General features: G+C 40.0%; 1 protein-coding gene across 1 annotated transcript in view; it reads left to right on the forward strand.

Moving 5' to 3' along the window:
* PHLPP1 (PH domain and leucine rich repeat protein phosphatase 1) overlaps positions 1 to 26,396 on the forward strand; it is a 159,280-nt gene that overhangs the window by 80,821 nt on the left and 52,063 nt on the right. Inside the window, exons 3-4 of the mRNA XM_083358092.1 lie at positions 3,270 to 3,395; positions 17,425 to 17,591. Coding sequence (XP_083214218.1) covers positions 3,270 to 3,395; positions 17,425 to 17,591 — 293 coding nt within the window. The remainder of the gene's footprint in view (positions 1 to 3,269; positions 3,396 to 17,424; positions 17,592 to 26,396) is intronic.

The raw sequence follows: 26,396 nt of genomic DNA on the forward strand, positions 1-26,396 counted from the left end.
CATTATTAGTTCTCTCTCTCTCTCTCTCTCTCTCTTTCTCTCTCTCTCTCTCTGTGTGTGTGTGTGTGTGTGTGTGTGTGCATATGTGCGTTTGTGTGTGCATGTGCGTGTGTGCGTGTGTAGCTTCCAGTATGCAAAATAATTAAACCTAGAATCTGTAATAGGAAATTTAAAATCAAGAAGCTGCCTCAGGCAATGGAATTGATATAAGGAACTATACAAATCTTTGTACAATAGGATATGTCCCAATGAAGTTTTCAGTTTCACTATAGCATCCTTCTTTATTTGGTCAAATGATGTGCAATTATTGCTTTTAGATGGCATATTCATTTTGTATTTATTTGTAAAGGGTTTGTTTTGCATATCATTTTTTTTTACAAACTGTTTGCTCTTGAGGACAGTGACTGATTTTCCATTACACTTGGAGAATAAGTTGGGAACATAGATAGCATACCATTCCTCAATCAAAAAATCCTGATCTGGGCTTTTAATCAGTGACTATTCATAGAGACATAGGCATAAGCTCAAATGCCCGCAATGTATTTCTAGTGGAGCCAACAAATCTGAAAGTTTCTTGTTGCGAGACAAGAAATCATTTCAATGCTGAAAACAATTTGACACTTAGACATATATAACTCCATTTGAATCACACTCTGTTGACCTAATCCGTCTGTCTAGGCCAGACATGTCAAACACAAGGCCCAGGGGCCAGATCCGGCCCGCGAAGTGGTTTCATGCGGCCCGCGAAGCCATCCTGGAAACAGTGAGGGAACGGCCCCCACTGCCTTGGCCCTGGCCCAGAGACCCTCCTCCTGCCAGAGACCCTCAGATCTGTCCCACTCCTGCCCAGGCCCCCATAGGCACCCTTAATGCGAACGATGTAGAGCTGGCCATGCCCACCCAGTAGGCCATACGCACTCTAGCCATGCCCACCCACTAGGCCACACCCACCCAGGCCATACCCACCCGGCGGAGGGCAACCGCAATGCTGATGCGGCCCTCAGTGAAATTGAGTTTGACACCCCTGGGCTAGGCTGTGAGATTCTGACATAAGTTGTAGAACATAAAGAATGTTCTGAGGGCATGGAATAATGTTGCCTTTTAAATATATCCAGCTTTATTAGCATCTAGAAGCAGAATCCCATATCAACCATGTGGAGTTCAGTGGTCAACATTGTGGTTCGCTCTTGCTTATTATTATCATTGAAGCCACAAGGTGACCAGAGTTCCCTGATACTGTAAACTGTGCTCGCTGTACAGTAACTCAGCATTACAGGCATGGGAAGAAAAGTTGCATTGTAAGTTATTGGTGATTTCATTAATGCTGTCCAGTGAGTCCTTGTGATGATTACACAGCCATGTTCCTCAGTGCATTTGCTATAGAAAGGGTTTACTTGCTTGAGACACAATCACATGTTGACCAATAATTCAGTCTTATTTTCTGGCAGAATACTGTACGGATTGCATTCAGCAAACTGGCAGTTGTGTTATTCCCTGTGCAAAAGGGTGCATTTTCCAAAAGGCACAGGTTTACATCTTTGAAATTGTCTTTGTATCCTATTAGGCATTCAAAAAATTGCATGTATTCAGCATACAATTAGCATTTTCTGTCGTATTTTCCAAACATGTTGAATGCTAAATCCTCCCATATTCTACTTCATCATGGATGTTGGAGAGTATCAAGATGTGGAAAGTTGATCTAGCATGTCAAAAGAGTGGCTACTTTTCTCCAGGAATTGTATTACAAATTTACACTGCTTCTTTGCAAAACTTACTCAAGTTGTTGCTACCAACCCTGATAACTATATTCCAGTGATGGCGAACCTTTTAAAGACCGAGTGCCCAAAAACTGCTCCGTCCTGGTCCCCCCACTGCCCCCGCCTCCCACCCCGCCCCTGCCCGCCTACACCGCCACCCACCGCCTCCACAGCCCACCGCAGTAGATCACCCAGATGGCCCAGTGGCGCCATGGTGACCACGTCATCTGCGTGTGATGGAGTGCAAGGGCAGAGTCTTGTCCCTTCTGCCCAGCTGTCATGTCCTTGGCTGCGCTGCTCTCTTGGGGGGGCTGCTGGTGAGGGGGCCACGGGGAGGTGGGGCTGGGGCGACAGCGCACATGCCCACAGAGAGGGCTCTGAGTGCCGCCTCTGGCAAGTGTACCATAGGTTCGCCACCACTGCTATATACTATTTAAGGATTTAGAAGCAAATGTGTTCTTTGCTGAGCAAGTCCTAATACCTTACTTGTGGGTGACCTAGGAAAGAGAACATTGGACCAGATAGGCATGAAAAGCAGAATTCATTTGAACTCTTCATTCATCCTTGGAAACACGAATATAATCTATTTGGTTAAAAAAAAAGCCCGTTATATTGTTATTCTAGTGCACACCTGATTTTCATAGAACATTTTTAGACTTCGGTAAACCTTATCATAAGGGAATTGATTGTTTATTAGCAAAGAGAGAAGGTGCAATGTGATATGCAAAATTCTCCAGAGTCAAAAGTAGAGATTGGGAGAGACATTTTTATGTAACTTTGAAGATACCATCTGATTCTTATGTTCTCCTCTGCATCAGTAGTATAGATTACATACTGCTATATACTTGAACTTTAGCTTTGTACATCCTCTGCATTTATCCAAAGATAGTGCATGCCAATGGCCCCCAACCTTTCTTCCAGCTTCAGAAGAAAAAAAATGACTTCCATGGACCAGAGCAGGATGGTTCCTTTTGCAGTCTAAATCCCACGTGTGCACAGATGAAGCTTTGCTCACTTGCCCTCCGCTTGCATAGCCCGGTTCCCAGCAGGCCACGTATTGGTACCAGTTTGGGGGGGGGTGTTAGGTATCCCTGGTGTATGCAATGAACAGGAAAAACAAAAGTGTCATTTCTGTGACAATTTGTTAATGAAAAAGGTCTGGAAGTAAAATGGATTGTTGAGAATTTTCCTAAAACTGTTCAATTAGCAACGAAACCCTGTGTATCATGTATTTAAAATTATGGCCCATTGTACCACTTGAAGCTTAATCTCAGATATACGATCTGACTTTTGGGTTGTTTTGGTCCAATGAAAGGAGCTTAATTTTGCAACTTCATATTCTATTATTAAATGTATACATTTCTTCTGTTACGTCGACAGCCTTTTTATGCTTGCGGGATTTTTCCCCCTCTTAACTGTATTTTATAGTTAGTTAATATTTTAGAGGTTTAACTTCTGACTTAGAAATTATGTTTTTCTAAAGTATATCTATTTCCCTCCATCCCCCTGCAGGTTGAAGAAGTTAAAAAGCACCAGCACTGTTTAGCATTTAGCTCATCTGGACCTCAAAGTCAGAGTTACTACATCTGCTTTGACACTTTCACTGAGTACTTGCGGTGGCTTCGACAAGCTTCAAAGGTAACATTTTTGTAGTTATGCACTGGTATTTATTATATCCTGCCTTTATTATTATTTTTTATAAACAACTCAAAGCAAGAAACACATCTATCACTCCTTCCTCCTCCTATTTTTCCCTCAACAACAACGGCCGTGAGGTGAGTTGAACTGAGAGAGAGGGACTGGCCCAAGGTCATCCAGCTGGCTTTCATGCCTAAGTGGGGAACTAAACTAACTCATGGTTTGTTTGTGAAGAAACCAGGATGAGTGACAGAGTTGGCATGGAAGGCAATCCTCTTTTAATATTGCCTAACATAATTAGACTCTTAGTATATATCAAAGGTGGAAACTGAGAAACAATAGCTTTTTTTTTAAAGCTGCTCAATTAAATATGTGGCAAAGGATATTTTAGCTTGCCACTTGTAGTGTTATAAATAGGACAAATAATCAAATAAGTTTTATTTTAGCAATTTATATGATTCATCATGACTAATATCATGTAGCTGTATATACATATAAAAAATTACTCCATCTTAATCATGTCTAATTCTCAGAGACTGCATGGATAGACAAGTCTCTGAAGTTTTCTTGGCCCAATTTTTCAAAAGTGGTTTGTCATTGTCTCCTTCCTAAGGCTTGAGAGAAAGTGACTGGCTCAAGGTCACCCAGCTGACTTTGTGAAACTTACAGACTCCTGCTTTCTAACCTCATTCCTTAGCAGTTAGTACTAGCCCTTAGACTTATATACCGCTTCATAGTGCTTTATAGCCCTCTCTAAGCGGTTATATTAACCCCAACAATCTGGGTCCTCAGTTTACCGACCTTGGAAGGATGGAAGGCTGAGTCAACTTATCTACCTGAAAAAAATTATTAGCATGTGTGCAAGTACACATAAACCTACTCCGCCTGCCGTGAAAGCTGTCTTAATGTGACATATCTAAGTTTGTGTTCGAGCCAGTTTTTATAATCTATTTTGCGAGTGTCATTAAGTGAATGCAACAATTATAAAGTGAATGGCATGGTCATTCAGCAAGTGGCATGGTTATTAAGCAAATCCATTGTTTGCTACGGGCCAGTTTTTGGCAAAAACTGGAAGTAAACACCAATTTCTGGCAAAAACATCATAAACCATGGTCATATATGGTGACACCACTGCTGCAAACAGCCGTAAAGGAGGGCTGGTTGCTGAGTGCCCATAATGCAACCACATGGCCTCGGGGGGGAGGGCAACATAGGAAATTTGAAACTGGGTTGTAAGTCCCCTGTTGGGAAGAGTCTGTCATAACTTCAAATGGTCATTAAGTGACCGGTCGTAAGTCAAGGATTACCTCCATTCAGTTGCAAGCGAAAGCTCTTCAACAATCCATGATATTCTCCATCTCTTCGTTTCCTTTCCCTTCTTCATTGCCCAGAATATATTGTAACTGTGAATTGTGGATAGACTTGAATAATGCATGGTGCTGTTGGGCGGGGAGCTAGGACTGGGGTTCAAATCCACCTCAGCTATAGAAACCTATCAAGTGACTTTCAGCCAATAGTTATCACTCAGATCAATCTGCCTCACAAGTGTGGGAAATTGGACAAAGTAGTGCTGTGTGCTGTGCGAATTGCTTTAAGCTCCTCAAGAGAATAACAAGATATAAATATGTGACTATATAAATATGTGACTACATTAATTCTGGCTTTCCTGTCTCTGTGATAGCAGTTGTTTTAATTAATTGTACTATCATGCACTGAAAAGTAAAGCAAATAATGATGTTCAGAAGTATAGGAAGAAGGATTGGGAGTTGCTAGCTTTTTAAGTTCTTGATTGCACAAGATGACTTGGTACCATCCTGTGCTTTCTCTTTGTTCAGCTGGGTTGGGAAATTGCCAGTGTAAGCCCATTTTGTTATGTAATCACAGCAACATCTTCTTTTCTTTGAATGCCGAGATATGTAAACCTGCTAGTGTGTAAGCCAGTGTAGAAATAAGCAAACTTTTAAGACTTTTGTTTAAAAGAAAAAAAAGAGCAGTTACGTATTTCTTGGTATTATGGAATATTGTTTTTAGCAATATTCTCTCAAACTTTTTAAAAAAAATCTTTATTGAGAATTTTTACTCGAATAAAAGAAAAATAAATATAGAAAAGAAGGAAGGAAAAGGAAAAAGTATTGCAGGAAACAAAACCATTAAAAGGAAAAAAAAGGTAATGACCTTCATTACAGCAGCTACAGTCAAAGCTGTTATCCCTCCTCTCTCTTAAACATAATCCCTTGGTCCTCTTATTCAACGCATTTTAAATTATCCAGCCTAAAAACAAGCATTTTAGCTCTTTCCATTTTCAGCCAAAAAGGTCTGGCTTTCCACAAAGTTCCTTGTTTATTTGATCTTCCATTATGGAAACTTCAATATAACTCCATTTTATAGACATGTAACATTCTTCTACAGGGACACGGTGGCTCAGTGGGTTAGGACGCTGAGCATGTCGATCAGAAGATCGGCAGTTTGGTGGGTCGAATCCCGAGTGCTGCGTAACAGAGTGAGCGCCTGTTACTCGTCCCAGCTTCTGCCAACCTAGCAGTTCGAAAGCATGTAAAAATGCAAGTAGAAAAATAGGGACCACTACGGTGGGAAGGTAACAGCACTCCGTGCGCCTTTGGCGTCTAGTCATGCCGGCCACATGACCACGGAGACGTCCTCGGACAAGCGCTGGCTCTTTGGCTTTGAAATGGAGATGAGCACCGGCCCCTAGAGTTGGAAACGACTAGCACGCATGTGCGGGGGAACCTTTACCTTTTCAACATTCTTCTGGCTGATAGAATAGTATTTTCTTCTATGAATTTTTTCTGTTATATGCAAATATATTTTTCTGGTGTGATTCAATAATTCTCTCCTCCCTTGTATAACTTTCACTCCCTTTAATAATCCATTTTTCTTTATTTCAAATTTGTAATCTATAAGAAGGGAGTTAAAAAAAATAAAAGGGAGAATTCCCCCCCTCATGTACATAATACTTTTAGTCTCTTTTAGCACTGTAATCGCATTATCTTCTCAAAATGTTATATTTCCCTTCTTTTTCTGCTTACCTCTTTGTTTAACACAATCAGCCACTCAGCATTCTTAACAAATTTAAACCCTTAACACTGGGAGTCTATTGCTTTCTTCATGCTGCATTCACATATAGTGCTAAACCAGGATATTTTCACATGGCTTGTTGAATAAGCCACATTATATCCACAATGGTAAATGAAAAAAAGTGGGTTCATGTATTTGCTTTTGCTTTGTGTTGCTTGTGCTGCCTTGCAAATTAGCGAAGTTAAAATGACACTTGAACGTTCCTTTCTGCAAATACATTGAAAATATGAATGATTCTTCTCTAACAGGAGAAAAGAATTCACCTTCATGGTTGAAAATGTTAAAATATAATTTGAGGAGAGTCCATCGAAGGATAAAATGGTTTACAGTTGGGCACGGGTATGACACAAAAATAATTATTCTAGATGAGTAATTCATCTAGTTCTACTAGTTCTAATAAAAGAGAAAAGGAAAGGAAAATAAATCAATTCCCTTGGAATAATTCTTATTTGAATTATTGTCTTCTGAGTTTAAGAGAATTTAAACTATTACAATTTGATAAAAAATAGTGCTGCTTACTCTACTAACATAATGTTACCAGTAATCAATCTTTACTTGGAGAGGGAAAAAAAACTTTATTTAATCTAATTGGACTTTCTTTGATTCTTTCTAATGAGACATTTTAATTAGTTTGATTCTGCTAGCAGATCAACTGCTTATCAAGACATAAATTGATAGTGCTAAATATCAATATCCTTGGATCACTTATTAGTCACTCATTTTCATTACATAAGAACAAGTGGAAGAAACTAATTTTTGTTGTTCCCAAGGGAGTAATTCCCTGGTTACTGGGGCAAAAGGATTTTTAAAAAAGATCATTTCATTATAATGCTTGCTTGTAAAAAAAACCTGGCGGTTACTGATATTGAGAATTTTGACAATGCAAGATAAAGCATATATCACTGTCAATTTATAATGCTGTGTTTCGTTAGCTTTCATGTATGTGGCTTTAAGTGACAATTTTGCAATTAATATGTGCATTTCCCCCCAATTCTGTTAACATTAGAAATCTGTGGGGAATAATATTCTAAAATCTTAAATGATGCATTTGGCCTAGGGACAAGTTTTATTTATCTATAAACCCACAAGCCCAGAGAGTTATTGTACCAAATGATATAGCATGCTAAATCAGGCTTCTACAACATGTTACCTTTTTGATGTGTTGAAATTCATTTCTGCCAGTCTCACAGTACTAACTGGGGATAATGGGAGTTGTAGGCAACTTACCTCAAAACTCAAGATTGAAAAAAGTATCTGGAAGTTCCAATTGATCAAAATGCAGTGGCCTGCACAGTTGTGTGCAGACCTAGGTATATACCTGTGTTACTTCTCCTGCGGGAGCTGCATTGGTTGCCAGTTTGACTCCAGGTGCAATTCAAGATGCTGGTTGCCACCTTTAATACCCTTCATGGCTTGGGACCAGGTTATCTGAGGGACCATCTCTTTCCAGTCACATCCACCCCGACATCAGAGTAGGTATATCTAGCGGGACCCAGCCTTCTCCATGGTGGCTCCCTGCATTTGGAACATCATCCCTTCAGAAATTAGACTTGCCCCCACTTTGACATTCTTTCATAAGGCCCTAAAGACTTGGTTTTTCCAGCGGCCCTGGGTACCCAAGAGTGGGATAAAGGTAAAGGTTCCCCCGCACATGCGTGCTAGTCGTTTCCAACTCTAGGGGCCAGTGCTCATCTCTGTTTCAAAGCCGAAGAGCCAGCGTTTGTCTGAGGACGTTTCCGTGGTCATGTGGCCGGCATGACTAGACGCCAAAGGCGCACGGAACGCTGTTACCTTCCCACCGTAGTGGTCCCTATTTTCTACTTGCTTTTTTACGTGCTTTCGAACTGCTAGGTTGGCAGAAGCTGGGACGAGTAACAGGCGCTCACTCTGTTACGCGGCACTTGGGATTCGACTCGCCAAACTGCCGACCTGATCGACAAGCTCAGCATCCTAAATGCCTCTTTTGACTGTTTGTTGTCGCTGGTGGTGTGTAAGGGGTTATTGGTTTTTTTTATTTTTTATATTGTGTTCTTATTGCTTGTAAGTCACCTGGAGTCACTGTGAGCGAGTAGACAGCCATATACATTTCCTAAATAAATAAATAAACTCTTGGGGAGATTGGACTTGTGTGAAGTCCAATCCTTGTTCATGGAGAGCATCATGAGAAAGAATATGAAAACATTCACCGCTGGCTTAGATTAGCTACCTCTTGTTCACTACTCAAAGCCTGACAAACTATACTTAATATTGATTATTTTTTTAAAACCAAGCCATGTATAACCTCACATGATGGATTTTGAAGCTTACTTGTTGTTGTTATTATTATTATTATTATTATTATTATTATTATTATTATTATTATTATTATTATTTTAATTTTAATTTATATACCGCCCTTCTCTCAAGAGACTCAGGGCGGTTAACAGGGCAATACATAAAAACAGATGTTGAAGCTACCATAGTTAATGTTCAAACAGGTTAATTAAAATTGGAAAGGAAATATCTCAGAGAAATTAGAAGAAGGGAGTAATTATGTAATCCTTTCATTATTCTTCTCTGAAAATATTAGTATGCACAGAATAAAACCCATAACATTGTACCTGAGCTTCACAAAGTGAGAGTAAGATACAGTACTCAGCAACTTGATTGTCCTCTGATACAATATAAGACAGTATAAATTATGCAGAATTCCAAGTATTGCCAGTTGAACAATTATTCATTTACTTGAAAAGGCTGGAATTAGATGTTGGTTCCCTAGGCACATACCACATATTTACATGCATAGCCTGTTGCAGGCTGCCCATTGAGAATATAAGGGGGAGAAGTACAGAATAGCAGGAATTGTAGAATACTTTTATGTCAAGCATTCAATACTGGGACTTTGTCCTCTGAAGAAAAAAGTGTGAATAATGATGAGTGAGGTGTGTTCTGCCATCATCTTCACAGGCCTTAGTTACTACTATACTGCAGCTGTTACTTTTCCCTTCCAATTCTGGCACAAATGTTCTAGACTTTAAAATTGGGAAGCCTTCCATGAAATAATTAACATTTAGATGACTAACTGTGTATCTGCCTTTGATCTGTCTATATCAGACCGATCGATCTATATCAGATTTATGTTTCTATCAGTTCTATGTGTGCGTGTTTTGAAAGATACACAAGGCAACTGTGACTAGGAGAGCCCTTGCACATCTCCAGCTTGTGCTCCGACCCCCAAATTAAAAAAGGATGGCACCATACCGAACAGTAGAGAAGTTATCGAGAGCTCGCTGAGGCAGACAGAGGAATTCATGGTTTCCTGGTGAGAGGCTGAAGCTACTAAGAGCCATAGATAAGAAACAACCTTTATTGAAAGACTGCCGAGGTCCCTTCCACATCCATGGTCAATAAACAAGCAGCAAGAAGTCCATTGCCTTTGTAGGACAGGTGAAAGAGACCTAAAATTTAACAGCCAGGGGATGTTATATATAGCAGGTTGAATTTCTTGTTTCAGCACTATCTGCTGAATTACTAGGAATTCTTATGCCTGCAATTAAGGACATTTATCCCAGCTCTTCCACTGCCAGTTCCCGGGGAGCTGGAAGAGGTCTTGAGTGAACTCTGTTCACCATTTCGGTTACCATTTCCTGGGTGAAGCTCTGATACTTAGTGTCTTTTCAAGGGCTCCACCTCGACCACAAAGTTTCTTCAGACAAGGGGTGCCAAGGTCTGTGATAAGCCTCAAAGATTCTGAATAAGTCTTATCGTTCAGGGAATTATGGTTCAGTCCCCTAGAACAGACATGTCAAACACAAGGCCCGGGGGCCGGATCTGGCCCGCAAAGTGGTTTCATGTGGCCCACGAAGCCATCCTGGAAACAGTGAGGGAACAGCCCCCACTGCCTTGGCCCTGGCCCAGAGACTCTCCTTCTGCCAGAGACCCTCAGATCTGTCCCACTCCTGCCCAGGCCCCCATAGGCACCCTTGATGCAAATGATGTAGAGCTGGCCACGCCCACCCAGTAGGCCATACGCACTCTGGCCATGCCCACCCAGTAGGCCACGCCCACCCTGGCCACAAACACCCGGCCCCCTGAGGGCAACCGCAATGCTGATGCGGCCCTCAATGAAATTGAGTTTGACACCCCTGCCCTAGAAGCTACCTTTACTGACCTTGATGCTGCTGCTGCTACTGTTACTACTACATGAAATAATGCACCCCTTTCTCAAGACATTTGCAGGGCTCCTGCATAATCCTCTTGTGTCCTGCTTTATAAAACACTGATAGATGAACTCATATCTCAACTGAATCATCCTTCCACAAGAAGGTAGTGCAGAAGAAAAGGTCCACAGCAAGGATAGGGCTCCCCAGAGATAGGACCCCCACCCCTCAACCCAAATGGTAGCTCTGATTTGTCTGCTTCGTCTCAATGTACAAATGAAAAGCGTATTGGCTAGAATATTTATCCGGTTCAAAAGACTGCTTTTGTTTCCTGGCCTTTTTTTTTAACTTTGTTGTTTTCGAATTGCACTTTTCTGTTCTAATTGGGGCAGTAATCATGCAGCAGACACAAAAGGGTTCAAAGAGGTTTTTTGTTGTCTTTTTGCGATATGAGATTTCTTTATGCATTAGAGGCAATGCCATTATAAAATTTTGAAGTGCCGGTTTTGCTTTCGTGGTTCGCTTGGACCTAACCTATATGTTGTTTTCCTGTCAGCAATCTCTTTTGACACCTTAAACATCACTTGAAAGGTGTCGTAGTGTAAGTCGCAATGAAGGATGAGCTGAGATCCTGGATGTCTATCGGATTTATGTCTCCCTGAACTGAGAATCCTATCACCAAGTTCAAATCTAGTTTCTCTGTCTAGGATAGACCGTTCGTGTGGGGTTTTTTACTTTTGATTCTTAAAACTGGTGGCATCTAAACTACGAAACGGTGGATTAGTGATGGAGTGAACTCTCAAATCCTACAAACCCTAGCAGCAGGGCCCCCTTGAGAGAGAGACGATGGGATTTGCAATTCAACAATATTTGGAAAATATTCGAATTCCATACCTAGTTAAAGGCAAACTGAAATATTCAGCTCTGAAAAGAGGTTTACAACGTAGCTGCGTCAGACATCAAAGGTAACCGATTTTTTAAAAAATGAGGGCAGCTTTCTTTAAATCTGGTGTACGAGACAATGGGGAAAGGAACTGAGCCACCCTGAATCCTACAGACATCCGTGATTTTAGTTTTATTTTATTTTATCTTTTCTTGTTCTCCAAAATACAGGAATGCATACAAGGCTGTTGAGACCACGAAGCTGAGGCCACGAAGAGGTTGTAGAAAGGTCAACTTTCTATCGCTGGCCTTTAATTTCTAATATTGTCTAGATTATGCCTTTCTAGTTTAGAGACTTGAAGGCCGTTTATTGCCGGGTTTTGTGACCCTACGTCAAAATAAGCAAACCAAAAATACTTTCGACTGGTTCTGAGTTATTCAGCTTTGTAAAAGGAATGAATTCTTGTTTGCTGTCCTTGGGTGTTGCTTGAGAAGCAATTAGCGTTTCGGCTCCTCTTTTTTTCCTTCCTGTCCTCTTTAGATGTTGTGCTTGATTGCATCCTCATTTCAGTAAGCCACTGCAGTAAAAATGTCGAGTGAACAGTGTGGCTTTGTTTGTTGTGGAACTGAATAACTGGAAATTTGTAATCTTTTGAGGGACACTGATGGATAGAATGCTGATTCCTTTTCTAGGACATATCCACCTGGTTAGGGTTAATCACATGACTTATCACTGACCTTACTCAAAATAGTCTGTTGGGGAAAAAAAAAAGCATTGTATAATATACGCCAGAACGCAATCCTCCGTTGGACCTATATCTGTGCAGATTTCTAGATTCACCAGCTTCATTGAGAAAACCATTTCTTCCAATGATGTGAATTTCCATTCCTTTGTCAGCCAATACAGGTGGTCCTCAATGTGCGATCACAATTAAGCCCAAAATTTCTGCCCCATTTTACGACCTTTCTTGCCGCAGGGAAGAAAGGGAAGAGACTGGACAGCCATTTGTCTGAAATGGTATAGGGTTTCCTGCCTGAGCAGGGGGTTCGACTAGATGACCTCCAAGGTCCCTTCCAACTTTACTGTTATGATTATGATTAGGTATCAGGTGAATCACTGCAGTTGTTAAGTTTATAACTGAATACTAAGCGAACGAAAGGGAAGAGACTGGACAGCCATTTTTCTGAAATGGGGTAGGGTTTCCTGCCTGAGCAGGGGGTTGGACTAGATGACCTCCAAGGTCCCTTCCAACTTTACTGTTATGATTATGATTATGATTAGGTGTCAGGTGAATCACTGCAGTTAAGTTTATAACTCTGAATACCAAGCGAACGTGGCTTCCCCATTGACATAATTGAAGGTTAAAAAAGGGGATCAGATGACCCCAAGACATTGCAGCTGTCATAAATATGGGTCAGTTGCCAAGCATATAATTTTGATCACAGGGCCATGTGGGTGCTGCAACAGTTGTAAGTGTGAAAAATGGTCATAAGTCACTTTTTCAGTGCCATTGTAACTGAACGGTCGCTAAGTGGAACTGTTGTAAATCGAGGACTACCTGTATTGCAGGTATGATTTCTATCACACTGACAAGCCCAAGATAGAGCCTTCAAGAGCCTCCCATGTGTTTATAGTAAGGAAGAAGTGGCCTTTAGCTACTCTAAAACTGTTAGTGCCGATCACCAAGCAACAAGCAAAATGTTGCCGTAGTTGGGAGTTTATCAGCCGCAGCAGTACTTCATCAAACAAAAAGATGTCAAATATCTGGGTGTTACCTTAACGATCATTTTTTGTCACAGAAGAAACAGATGAAAGATGCTTCTGCTTGGACCTATAAAACTGCCAGTGCAATTTTATGATTCGTCAGCAGTGGCCCTAAATTTACTTAAAAGTCAAGATAACGAGCCTGCAAGTTTCATGATTTACAGTCCTGTTATAAAGTTCTGAGAACCTTCACAGTAACACTACCCAAGTTTTTTAGAGATTCCTTTAGGTTCTGCAATATGTCGTCAAATTCTTCTAGACTTCAAATCATGGCTAGAGTCTGTCAAGCCACCCTTAACGTTTTCTCACTTAAAAAGTCTTGTTAAAACTGGCCCTTAACGAAGCAATTTTTGGCTTCTTTAATTTCCTGGAAGGTAAGAATGCCTGTAGATCTTAGATGTTGAGGCCTTTGAACCAAATTTACAGGTAGTCCTCGGCCAGCTGTAATTGAGACCAGGAACTTTGTCACTATGCAATGCGATTGTGAAGTAAAAATCACATGACTGTGCCAGCTTACAAACAGCCATTCCAGTTGCAGTCCTTAAGTGCGACGTCATGTGATTGTGACTCCTGATGGCCGATGACTTCCCTATTGACTTTACTTCTCAGAAGCCAGCCATAAAGGTCACAAATAACCCTCACAGGACTGTGGTTCACCGGTGACCATTGTAATTATGTAGTGGTTGCTAAACGTTTGAATGATGATCACATGACTGAAGGCATGCTGTGACGACTGCAACTTTGAGGACCAACTATAAATTTCCTCACTCAGCCCCATTGTGACTTCCAGCAGTTGCTGAATGAGGGTTGCTAAGCAAGGACAACCTGTATTTTCATTGGGTTTTGAGAGGGGCCTTGTGGCTTAGCTTTGATTTTCTAATCTAGACACTATTCCTATTAGCTGGGTCAATGCTAGGATTAAGCTTTTAAAACTGCATTCTTTAAACAAATATTGTACTAAAGTTATATTTTCCTACAATTTAGTAACAATCACGATGTATTGATTATTGCTATTAATAACTTAGTAAGTAGTGGTAATATCAGTAAAATTTAAGCTATAAAATGCATTTTGCTGTCCAGAATTTGTGCAGTAAGCAACACATGAATCTAAATATACACAAAGTTAAGTCCAATTTAGAAGGTAGTGTGAGTCACCAAATCTTAACTCCTTGTCCTGAGGTTAGAAATTCTTCCTTAATTTTATGGTATTAAAAATCTTTCTTAGATTGTTGCTAAAGGCATACATCCTTGATTGTTGCTTTTGGAGAAAAAAAAGGAGTCCCTTTGGCATATTAAAGGCTAACACACTGCAGCATGATGTTTATGTCTAATATGAACTACATTATCAGGTTCAAGAAAGATTTTCTTTTAATTTTAAGCATATTTCTCTGAGAGTGTGCATGTGCTCACATACAGATATATACATATAGCCCATTGTTTGACAGAATTATAAATATTCAGGGTAAAGAATAATAAAAAAAACAATGCCATAATAACATTTTGTTAATTAATGTTAGATAGTCTGTAAACTTATAAAGCCCCATTCATTTCTGTTAGATATTCAGGAGACCTCAAGTTCTATGTGTTACGTGAACATCTGACCTATTCTTCATTAATCCCCACACTCATCCCGCCATTTTCACATGCAGCTGAAAAATTTATGTACCCCAAGAGGGGGAGGGATGGAGGGATAGATAGATAGATAGATAGATAGATAGATAGATAGATAGATAGATAGATAGATAGATAGATAGATAGATAGATAAAATTATGAATATTGTGTCATCACCTTTGGTCCTCCAAACCATTCTGGATTACGTTTCCAGTTTTTTTTCCCTTTCTTGGTTCTAATGTGAACACAATTTAGTGAATATTATCATGCTGCAGCTAAAACATACTAAATGATTTTCAACTTCTAGGAATTATTTCGAGCAGTTTTGAGCATTTACAAAATCTCTCCAGTCATTTCTATAGCTTTCAGTGATCATTGCGTGGCTTCTGCAATAAATTGTTATTTATATTCAGCTTTTAGTTAAAGCTAGAGAATTGAACCAAGTAACAAAGTTGGAGACCATAATAAATCAGATTAATTATGTTCCCTTGGTGCACACATGAAGCATCACTACACTTATTACTGGTATTTGCTGTAGAGGAATGTCCAGTGCCCAGGCAGTGGTGCTGAATCTTCTCTTTTTTAGTTTACCTTTTATTGCTCTCTCACTAACTGAGTTGGAAATAAACTAATATAACTGCTGGTATGATAGTTAATCATCTTCTCCGTGTTTTAATGTATTTCATGTGCTTCAGGAAATCATAGCTACGCTGTCTTTTGTGGGGTTTGTTTTGCTCTTTCACTGCTATCTAACCATCTTTGCCACTTTGGATAGCAAGATGGCAGCATATAAATGTAATAAATAAATAAATAAATAAATAAATAAATAAATTGCGTCATTCCTTTAGATTTTATTAGAAGTTGGAGGAGAGAATCCAGAGAAATAGTACAGGGAGTTCTCAACTTACAACCATTTATTTAGTGACCGTTTGAAGTTAACAACACACTGACAAAAAGTGATTTACGACCCTTTTTCACACTTAGGTTGCAACCCCACGCTCATGTGATCAGAATTCAGATGCTTGGCAACTGGCATGTATTTATGATGGTTGCAATGTTCTGAGGTCATCTGATCCTCTTATGTGACTTTCTGACAGGCAAAGTCAATGAGGAAGCCAGATTCATTTAACAAACATGTTACTAACTTAACACCTGCTTCGATTCACTTAACAGCTGTGTCAAGAAAAGTCATAAAGTGTGGCGAAAACTGACTCAACAACTGTCTTGCTCAACAGTGGAAATTTTGAGCTCAGTTGTGGTCTCAAGTCAAGGACTTACCAGTACTGGAAACAATGCCAGGCCTATACTTTTCTCATTATTTAGAGAAATCCAATGATAGTTGAAAAACCCTTTAAACTCAATGCGTGGGATTCTGTTTGGGAGCCTCTAGCTACACAGGGTACATCTATATTTTTTTTGCTTATTTTTCTTTGATCAAAGAGAAAACTACACAGAACAGATAATAGTATATGGAACTTTAATAAAGGGACAGTTTGGATTTCTTTGCAATTTCATCCATAAAGCTGCTTATTCTTTTGGATGAGGAAACAAGATTGTACGGTTACACTTGTGGTTTCACTTACTTTTGTATAATGATCTAAATAAATAATGCTTTACAAAAACCCCAAGCTCCTAACTCACGGGTTTTTCTAATAAAAAGTACACACAAACAAGAGAAAGGAACGAAGGGCGCATAGATAAGTCAGTATATATGATTATTTCATTCATATGTGTTTTGTTTTGTTTAGCTATAGCAGACATGTCAAACTCGCAATGTCACATGACGTCGTGCGACGTATCGGAGCTTTTTCCCCATTGCCGGCAATGGGGTGGGTGCGGTTTTGTTGTGACGCGTCCGGCCTGTGGGCCGGCAGTTTGACACCCCTGAGCTATAGGATACGATAGGATAAGATAGGATAATGACCTAAAGTGTTCCTGAACAAAATAAGCTTGAAGGAGGAACTTAAAGGAAATAAGGGAGGCTTGTTGCACTCAGAAATACATTTCCAGGTATAAACAACGAGAGATGATAGGTGAATGTTTTCTAGGGAGTAGGATACCTTTGAGTGGATGAAGTATAATTGAGCAGAATAGGGACAAACTACAGAAAAGGAAATGTTTCTATTGAGACATCCACAGGATACAAAGCATCACCCCTTTTTACATGTGTGATGTCACAACACATATGTAAAAGGGATGGAGCTAGAGTGCAATAACATGACTCTCCTTCCATCATTTTAATCTCCTTTGGCTTTCCACATGCAGACACCTTTAGCTGATAAACACATATTGGGTATTCAGAAGGACACAGCTATAGAGAAACTTAAAAGAAAGTGTGAAATAAATATGAAAATTTATTGAAAGAATAATATTTAAGGAGACACTCTCCTCCTCCCCCCCCCCTGTTTTCTGAAAATAGCCTTGCACATACTTTTGCTTTTATAGCTGAACTAATTTGATAAGCAGAAATGAATCTTTACCTAGCCAATAAGCATTTTTAACCTTTTGGGGGGGGTTGGTTTGCTTTGTTTTTAGATTGCATCCCAGCGAATAAGCTCAGTGGACCTCTCATGCTGCAGCCTGGAGGATATACCTGTCAATCTTTTTTATAGCCAGGACCTCACTCATCTCAATTTGAAGCAAAATTTCCTAAGGCTGAACCCTAGCTCATCAGTGATCAGAGGACTTGACGACCTACAAAGGTAAGTCAGCTCTTTAATCTATTTCACTTAACCTTGGGAAAAAAAATGCAGTTGCTTTAAACTTTCTTAAACCATGCCGGGATGTAGCTGTATTATCTCTCTGTGTTTCACCCGAACCTTAAGTGGGTGTGCCCGGAGTGATTTTCAAGAGCCCAACCCATTTTACATAACCTGATGGTATCGTGGGAACTGAGTGATGCAAGAATATTTTACAGTGGGTGAATTTATGGGAAAAACATATGGTTAAAAATGGGCAGAAACTAAAGAGAACACCACAATGATCCACTGACCATGTTCAACCGAACTATACTTGCAAAACAAAAATGACAGATTTTTGCCACACTGCTTGCCTGTATATGCCTTTATTGCTCATTTGCATTGTGTTGATTACTTGCAAAAGATAGAAAATCGACCATTTTCCCATAGGAAATACTTACTTTCCTTTTAGGGTCTCTGTTAAAGACTTTAGCTATTCAAATGGTTGCTTGCAAGCCTGAATGCTGGTTGGGATTTGGTTGAAGTTCTGTGCCTCTGCTTTACACAGACCGTAGTGTCTAACCCTTCTTTACTGGATCCAGATAGCTGCCTCTTAATATTATATGCATTTTTTGTGATGTGATTTGGAAAGAGTTTACTACTGAGGAGAAGGTTAGTTGGATTTAAATACCTTTCTGATCGCTTCAAGTGGTTTTGCCAGGAAAGTGCACTTCAGACTGGAAGAGAGGATTAAAGCTTCTTCCGGGGAGGAAAAAAACTTGCTTTTAGTTACATGTACTGATTTTAGTTGACCGCACTTCAACTTTGTTACTGAATAATTCAGTATAGCCACAGGAGACTCTAGTGGCAAGAACATACATAAAATGTAGGAATAAGATATAACAGTTAACAAACATAATAAAGCAGTTAGTGGTTTGTGCCTTGTCATTTAAATTAACACTGAATTCTTTTCCAACTTGAGCGGGATGAGATTGTTACAACCAGATTTCAGTGACCAGAATGGTTCTTTGCAAGTGTGTCAGCTACCATTCTTAGCTGGAGAGAGCAGGAAAGGGATACAGGTATTCGTCAACTTACAACCCGTTGCTTAATGACCCTTGGAAGTTACGACAGACTCAAGAAAAGTTACAATCTGTCTTAAAAGTTATGAATGACACACCACCCATGATGTGGTCACTGGATTGCATCTTGACATGGCAACCAGCTAACATTTACAACTGATTGCAGCATCCCAGGGTCACACAGTTGCATTTTGCAACATTTCTTGCCTTTTTCCAGCAATAAATACCCATTGGAAGAAGCTGCATTCTGAGTAATGACCATGTGATTCGCTTAACCATTGTAAAAACAGTCTTAAAATTGAGTCGGGTTATGTGGTGACTCAGCTTATGACTGCAATGACTTATGGCTAAACTTCCAGTCTCAACTGTGGCTGTAAGTCGAAGTTTTCCAGTATACCACGGAAGTACTATATTCTTAGGGAAGGTCAGTGTAGTAGTTAAAATACTGTCTGTAATACAGTGTAATCTAAAGCTGTAAATATAGACACAAGCCATCTAGTTGCTTCTTATGGCTAAATGTACAGAAAGACAGTCTGTAATCCATTTACTAATACAGTGTCAGATTGCCGGCCTATGGGCCAGATGCATCATCCAGAAGCCACGCCCACCCCATTGCCGGCAGTGGCAAAACTATCCCGATACGTTGCACGACATCACGTGACGTTGCGAGTTTGACATGTCTGTACTAATATATCCCTGACTATCCTGTTCTATAGGAAACAATTAGCCTTTATTTTCTTTAGAGTTCTTTTGAAGTATATCTTGGGAGCCCTGCACATGTCCAGCTTATGCCAATGTTAATGAAGGCTAAAATTAATTCTGAACACCAAGCATGGTATAAAGGACAACTCAGCATAACATCTTCAGTGGTCTCAATTCTGCATCTGTAATATTGACTTTTATATTCTGGTCTTTCTGGAGATCTGCGTTGAGACATTGCTTTATATCTCAGTCAGCTCTCTTTAGGATCTCTGATCCCTCTGCAAAGAAAAAGGAAAGCTAACGTAAATCATGTGCCTCTTTACTAAGTGAACACTTCAGTAAAATTTCTGTGAAAGTCATAAAATTTTGCATGGTTGCATTTTGTTTGGGGGCTTTGCAAAATCACAAATGTGTCAAATTACCTTCATGTAGCTTGTTTTAATTTTTATGTTGATGTTTGGCTTGCGACTTTACAGCAAGCAAGCATAAATGAATGCTCCAGTATTGCTGTAAAGGAGGCATGTTTGGAAAACCTTTTATCCCAGCCATTACTTTATTTATAATGTCGTCCTGTACAGGACAGCTGTATCCTGGTTTAGATGCAGGATAAAAAAACAATCCTTGCCCTCAAAGGATTTAAATGGGAGATATGATTCTTTATAAGATCATTATTATTATTTTTCGCTCCTATTTGGAAGGCTCGATCAATTCAGCCTCACCTGGCTTACTGCATTGCCCATTTTGTGGTGGCTTAATAGTGCTTTTAGCAGCCAATTTTGCCATTAGGTCAGCTGGGGAGAACATATCCTTTCTATTAGCTTCCTCTACAGAATCTCCAGAAGAGCTGCTAAGTTCTGCTCAATTACTATTTCTGTAAAAGCACTTAACACTGGCATTTGTTAACTTTAACGACATATATGCTGTCTGAACATGGACTAGTTTGCTTAGCCTTATTGTATAGCCCAGATAATTATTTTTTTGCTGTCCCTCCTCTCTTTTATTTTTTCTCCCAAGTGCGTACTACATATTGGGCAATTGATCGCTAAATAAAACATCAACAACAACTGAATAAGCTTCCTAAGTAGCTTGTTTTCTAAGAAAGACTTTCTTGTGTAGTTGAGTCTTGATTTACTTTTCAGTGATCAACCACAGGCCCTGTTATGCCACCATCAGGTTTTCAATCAGTCTGCAATTTACGGAACAGTTTTCAGACATGCCTCTCCTGATTTTCCTGTACTGTTACTTTATGGAACCATGCCAGCACTCTGTTCAAGTTTGGTTGGGTGCCTCTTCTCCTTCTGTTGGATATTGAGATTAAGGCAGCTACCAACTTGGGTGTAGTGATCATTTCACAATATCTTTGGGTGAAAAATAGCCTTTTGTCTCCTAGAACGATTGATGGACTGAGCTTCACTCAGCTCCTTCCAGTATTTCTTTATTAGGTAAAGGTAAAGGTTCCCCCGCACATGCGTGCTAGTCGTTTCCGACTCTAGGGGCCGGTGCTCATCTCCGTTTCAAAGCCGAAGAGTCAGTGCTTGTCCGAGGACGTCTCTGTGGTCATGTGGCCAGCATGACTAGACGCCAAAGGCGCATGGAACGCTGTTACCTTCCCACCGTAGTGGTCCCTATTTTTCTACTTGCATTTTTTTACGTGCTTTCGAACTGCTAGGTTGGCAGAAGCTGGGACGAGTAACAGGCGCTCACTCTGTTACGCGGTACTCAGGATTCGACCCGCCAAACTGCCGACCTTCTGATCGACAACCTCAGCGTCCTAACCCACTGAGCCACCGCGTCCCTTACGTCTTTATTATATGTGTGCAAAAGTCTAGAAAACTTACTTGGAGCCTATAGGAGATGCTTTCACGGAACCTTCGATTCTTCAGTGAAAAAAGTTTTATACAAGTTTAAAGAGTTAGAATAGTCTCCTTTTTTTGGAACAAGCAGCACAAGGGTGATTAGAATGTTGATTTTGGAAAGTTACAAATGAACTAAAGGTCCGGATGGAGTTGAAGTAAGATTTTGAAACCAATTATAAGAATCCTTACTGTGAAAAACGTTATTGTTTTGAATAATAGGAATATATAAAATGGGATTTTGAAATTTGGACATTTGAAGGAATTATTTATTATTATTTATTTAGTGTACGATGGGAACATGACAGAAGGGAACTAAACATACACAAGCCATGTAATTTATCTACAAAACGTTTATGAGGGTATGTCAGTGGCCTCATAACTGGATGTTTGGTTCAGCCTCTGGCATTGCTTTGTGCAAATCATCTAGGAACCAGAGAATGCAAGTCATGGACAATCTGGCACAATATGTTTAGTGGTTTGCATATCAGCACCACAGTCACAACAAAGGGATTCTTTCCATCCCCATCGATACAGGACGGAGGCACTTCTTCCAGTATCACACCTAATTTTGTTCAATTTTGTCCAGACAGAGCAAGGCGGGTCAAAACCAGGTAGTTTGGTAGAGGGATCACTAATGGTCAGCAGACGACCAGAAGGTGCCTTGGTCTTTTCTTCTCTTCAGACATTCTCAGTTTAAATTTGGGTAGATACTAAGTGAATAGCTGTTTTCCATGCTGGCTTACGGGATTTCAGTCTTGTGATAGACTGTGCATTGTCCTAATGAATAGGGAGGGCCTTATTGTTCAGCATCATTGACCATAGCCGAACAAGAGCTTGTTGTCTTTTAATGTGAGATAGTATGATATTGCTAAGTACTAGTAACCAATGAACAGGAGTGGGAAGCAATGTGCCAGAGATGATACGCCTTGTCTGGCGGAGTTGAACATTGACCATTTGGGTATTGTGCTGTTAAGCCACACACTGGCACAATACTTAGTTGTGGAATAAACCAAAACCAAGGCTGTTGTTCATACGGTGCTAGCCTCAACAGCCCAAGATGTTCCAGCCAGTCTGTTCAGGAAATTGTTACGGCTTTTCAATTTTGCAGCTCTTTTTTGCAGGTGTTGTCCGAAGATGAGTGATCTGTCCAGTATTCCGCACAGGTACTTTGGAGAGTTATCACCTTGTAAAATACGGTTCTGTAACATCACTGAAGGCTGGTAATTTGTGTAACTATAGTTGAGGTGGAATGTGGCTACTTCTGTTTTTATTAGGCTTGGTTGGAGGTGCCATTTTTAAAGGAATGAAATATTAGAATTAAAGGAGAAGAGCATCTGGAGTTGACTTATTAATATAGAACGGGGCAAAATATTTTAACATTGGACATATTGAAGGATATTTGTGAACAAATAAACCCAGAAGTTAATTTTTTTAAATGTGTGATATTATAGACACTGTGTTTGGAAGATGATATGGAAGATTTGGAGCAAACTTTGCTGGATAGGACTGAAACTGATTTGAAAATGATGGATTATGGGAGTGATGTGGAAGGAGATGCTAGCTATACTGGATATAGAAATGAAACCGGCTGATGTCTTAACAAACCAAAAGAGTGACCTAGATAATTTGCTTAAATTGGATTTACAAAAGAGACTTGTTAAAAGTTTGGAAAATTTTGGGGAAAAGGAATGAAGAAAAAAATGGGAAAAAATAAAGTTGTAGGATTCTATTCAAGATCGTTAAAAGTATAAAGAAGAAATATAAATTTGTTTTTTCGATCAAAATTAAAATAAATATGTTATCTTTGGTAACCTTTAATAGACGTTTGCTTCTCAGATCTGAATTTTAAAGATTTGTTTTAAGGTAAGGGATGAGATATAGGAAGAAGAGATATTTGTTATATTTTAAAAGAAGGTGATAAATATTCTGTATACTTGTTATGAAAGGGGAAGTCATTTCTTTGTATCTTTTTTCCTTTTTTGCACTTTCTGTTTTTTCTTTTCTTTTTATTTGTGTCGATTCTTTTTTATTTTATTTTTTAATTGTAATGTTCGAAAAATATTATTTAAAAAAGCGGTAAAATCTTCCTTGGGCAGGAGGCTGGATTAAATGTATCTCCAGCTGTTGCATTCTGTGATTATATCAAGCATTAAAGGATATCAACCCTGAAGTTATCCTTTGTGTGTGTGAATGCACACGTGTGCCCATGCTCATGGTGGTAATGTGTATTCTTTCTAGAAGGAACAGTGCTGCAGCTTTCTAATGGAAAAGCTTCATGCCCAAAATGTTTTTTTTTTATTAAAGAGTTTTACAAAAACAAAATTTTACAATATATCCCCAAATCCCCCCCACCCCAAACCCGCCCACTTCCCCCCCCACTTCCCAGAGCTAAATACAGGATTATAGTTATAATAATCATATTCTAAATAAGAATTATGCATAATATACAATTAACCAAATTCATAATGTGCTTTAACTCCCCTTCAACATAACTACAAACAAAGTACCAATAACAATATCCCACTCATAAGCTAAATGGAACTTTTTAGTCCCATATTTGTTCTGAATATAATTTATCCATCTCCTCCAAACTGAAATATATCTTTCCTGTGAATGATCTTTCAAATAAGCAGAAATCTTAGACATTTCTGCAAGATTCGAAACTTTAAACACCCATTCTTCTATAGTGGGCAAACTATCCTTCTTCCAATATTGTCCCACCAGTAACCGTGCACAAAATGTTTTTTAACTACTCTAGTTTTCCTGATTTACAGTGGCCGGTTTGGACTAAACAAACTGAAAATTGTGCTACGTTAAAACACTTCTTTTGAATTTCTACAACACAGTAGAAAGGTGTGCTGTCAAAGAGGTAGGGAGCTTGCGCACTGCGTGCACATAAAAGGACAAGTTATTCTTCTCCATTTAGTGCACAATGAAGGAAAACGCAGTTGATTGGTGGGTTGGCTTTAGACCTAAGTCTAAAGAGCAGAGTAGAGCAGCTTGGCTGGATATAGCAACACATTGTTGTTCTGTAAATGTCCTGCTTCTAGAGGTTGCGTGTGTGTGTGTATATATATATATGTCTGGTCAAGGGAATCTTTCTGCAGCTGAATAATAAAATATCCTTGTTTTGCCGTTTCATTCTACTTACATAAATACAATGCCTCCTGTATCCAACCGCTCTCCTTTCTTGTTGTAAGACTGTTCTTGTCATGAGTACAAAGGTTCTGTTGTCTAGAGAGAAAACACTTGCACTTTGGATGGACTCCTGCTTTCAGCTCTCATCTGCAGTGATTTGTCTGCTTCAAAAAGGAAAGCAATTAGGCTTCTGTTGCTGCAGCATATTCTATTCTATTGAGCGTTACCTTTTAGTAACCCTAAACCTGCTGTGATAAGGAAAACAACATGTGAAAATGAAGGATTTGCAAACATCTCCATCCTGAGGAGTTTAAGCTGCCTTTCTTGACATTTCCCTATACACACCCAAAACATTTGGGCAAAACTTCTACTGTATATGGATCTTAATCTGCATGGGATGGAGTGAATATTCCTCCCACTAACTACTAAATGGTGCCCAGCCTGCAACTCCCAGAATAAGACAACTGGGTGTTCTACCACCAAACAGTTTACTTCACAGAAATTTTTTTCTGCAGCTTGTTTCACTAAGAAGGGGAAGGGGAAAGCAATTCATCCTTAAGTTACCCAACCTGAGGCAGAAGCCTGTCTTTAAAGTTAAGCCCCTCTCCCAGAATGGGTACCAATGAAGAACTATAAATATAGCCACCTCAAAAACCTAGAAGAAAAATGGAAAGGAAAAGCAAAGGGGAGAAGGAATAAACAAGTGCTTTTTGAGGTGGCTGGTCTCAGTCAGATGCTCCCTCTAGCCCAGGGGTGTCAAACTCAATTTCATTGAGGGCCGCATCAGCATTGCGGTTGCCCTCAGGGGGCCGGGTGGGTATGGCCAGGGTGGGCGTGGCCCACTGGGTGGGCGTGGCTAGAGTGCGTATGGCCTACTGGATGGGCGTGGCCAGCTCTACATCGTTCGCATCAAGGGTGCCTATGGGGGCCTGGTCAGGAGTGGGACAGATCTGAGGGTCTCTGGCAGAAGGAGGGTCTCTGGGCCAGGGCCAAGGCAGTGGGGGCCGTTCCCTCACTGTTTCCAGGAAGGCTTCACGGGCCACATGAAACCACTTCGTGGGCCAGATCTGGCCCCTGGGCCTTGTGTTTGACATGTCTGCTCTAGCCTACAGGCTCAATCAAGCCCAACAAACTTATCCTGCCCAGTTCTCAGTCCATAAAAAAATACTCTCTATTTTGAAACTACTTTCTTCAGCACTGAGGTTGCTAAGTGGAGTTTTGCTCTTACTTAGCTTTCAGCTACTCACAGAAAAGAGAAAACAAATGTCAAAAGAGAAGGGTAAAATGGTTTGGTCAAATTAGTGGCTATCACGATTACCTTTTATCCATTGAGAGGAACACCGCAAAGACCTTATACAGGTAGTCCTCAACATATGACCACAATTAAGCCCAAAATTTCTGTTGCTAAGGGAGACATTTGTTAAGTGAGTTTTGCCCCATTTTACGAGCTTTTTTGCCACAGTTGTTAAGTGAATCGCTGCACCTGTTAAATTAGTAACACAGCTGTTAAGTGACTCTGGATTCCCCATTGACTTTGCTTGTCAGAAGGTCGCAAAAGGTGAAAGATACCATGACCCCGGGACACTGCAACCGTCATAAATATGAGTCAGTTGCCAAGCATCTGAACTTTGATCACATGTCCATGGGGATACTGTAATGGTTGTAAGTGTGAAAAACGGTCATAACTCTTCTTTTTTTCAGTAATGATGTAACTTCCAACGGTCAGTAAAGGAACTGTTTGTAAATCAAGGATTACCTGTAATCCAAAATTATCTTCCCCCATAGTAGGCAACGAGATTTAAAGGGGAAACCTGTTAGCATGGTGCAAATAACACCCTCTCACTTGTATTCCCAATAAATATTATACAGAGACATAAAGATTCTAATATTGGAGATAAGATATGACAGGTTTCCTAGTGATCCATGAGCCTTGGTGGAGCAGTGGGCTAATGCCTCCTTAAGTAACACCAGCTGCCTGCAATTAGTGCAGGTTCGCATCCCACCAGGCTCAAGGTTGACTCAGCCTTCCATCCTTCCGAGGTAGGTAAAAT

Source organism: Vipera ursinii, assembly GCF_947247035.1.
Source record: "Vipera ursinii genome assembly, chromosome: 3".
Taxonomy (NCBI): domain Eukaryota; kingdom Metazoa; phylum Chordata; class Lepidosauria; order Squamata; family Viperidae; genus Vipera; species Vipera ursinii.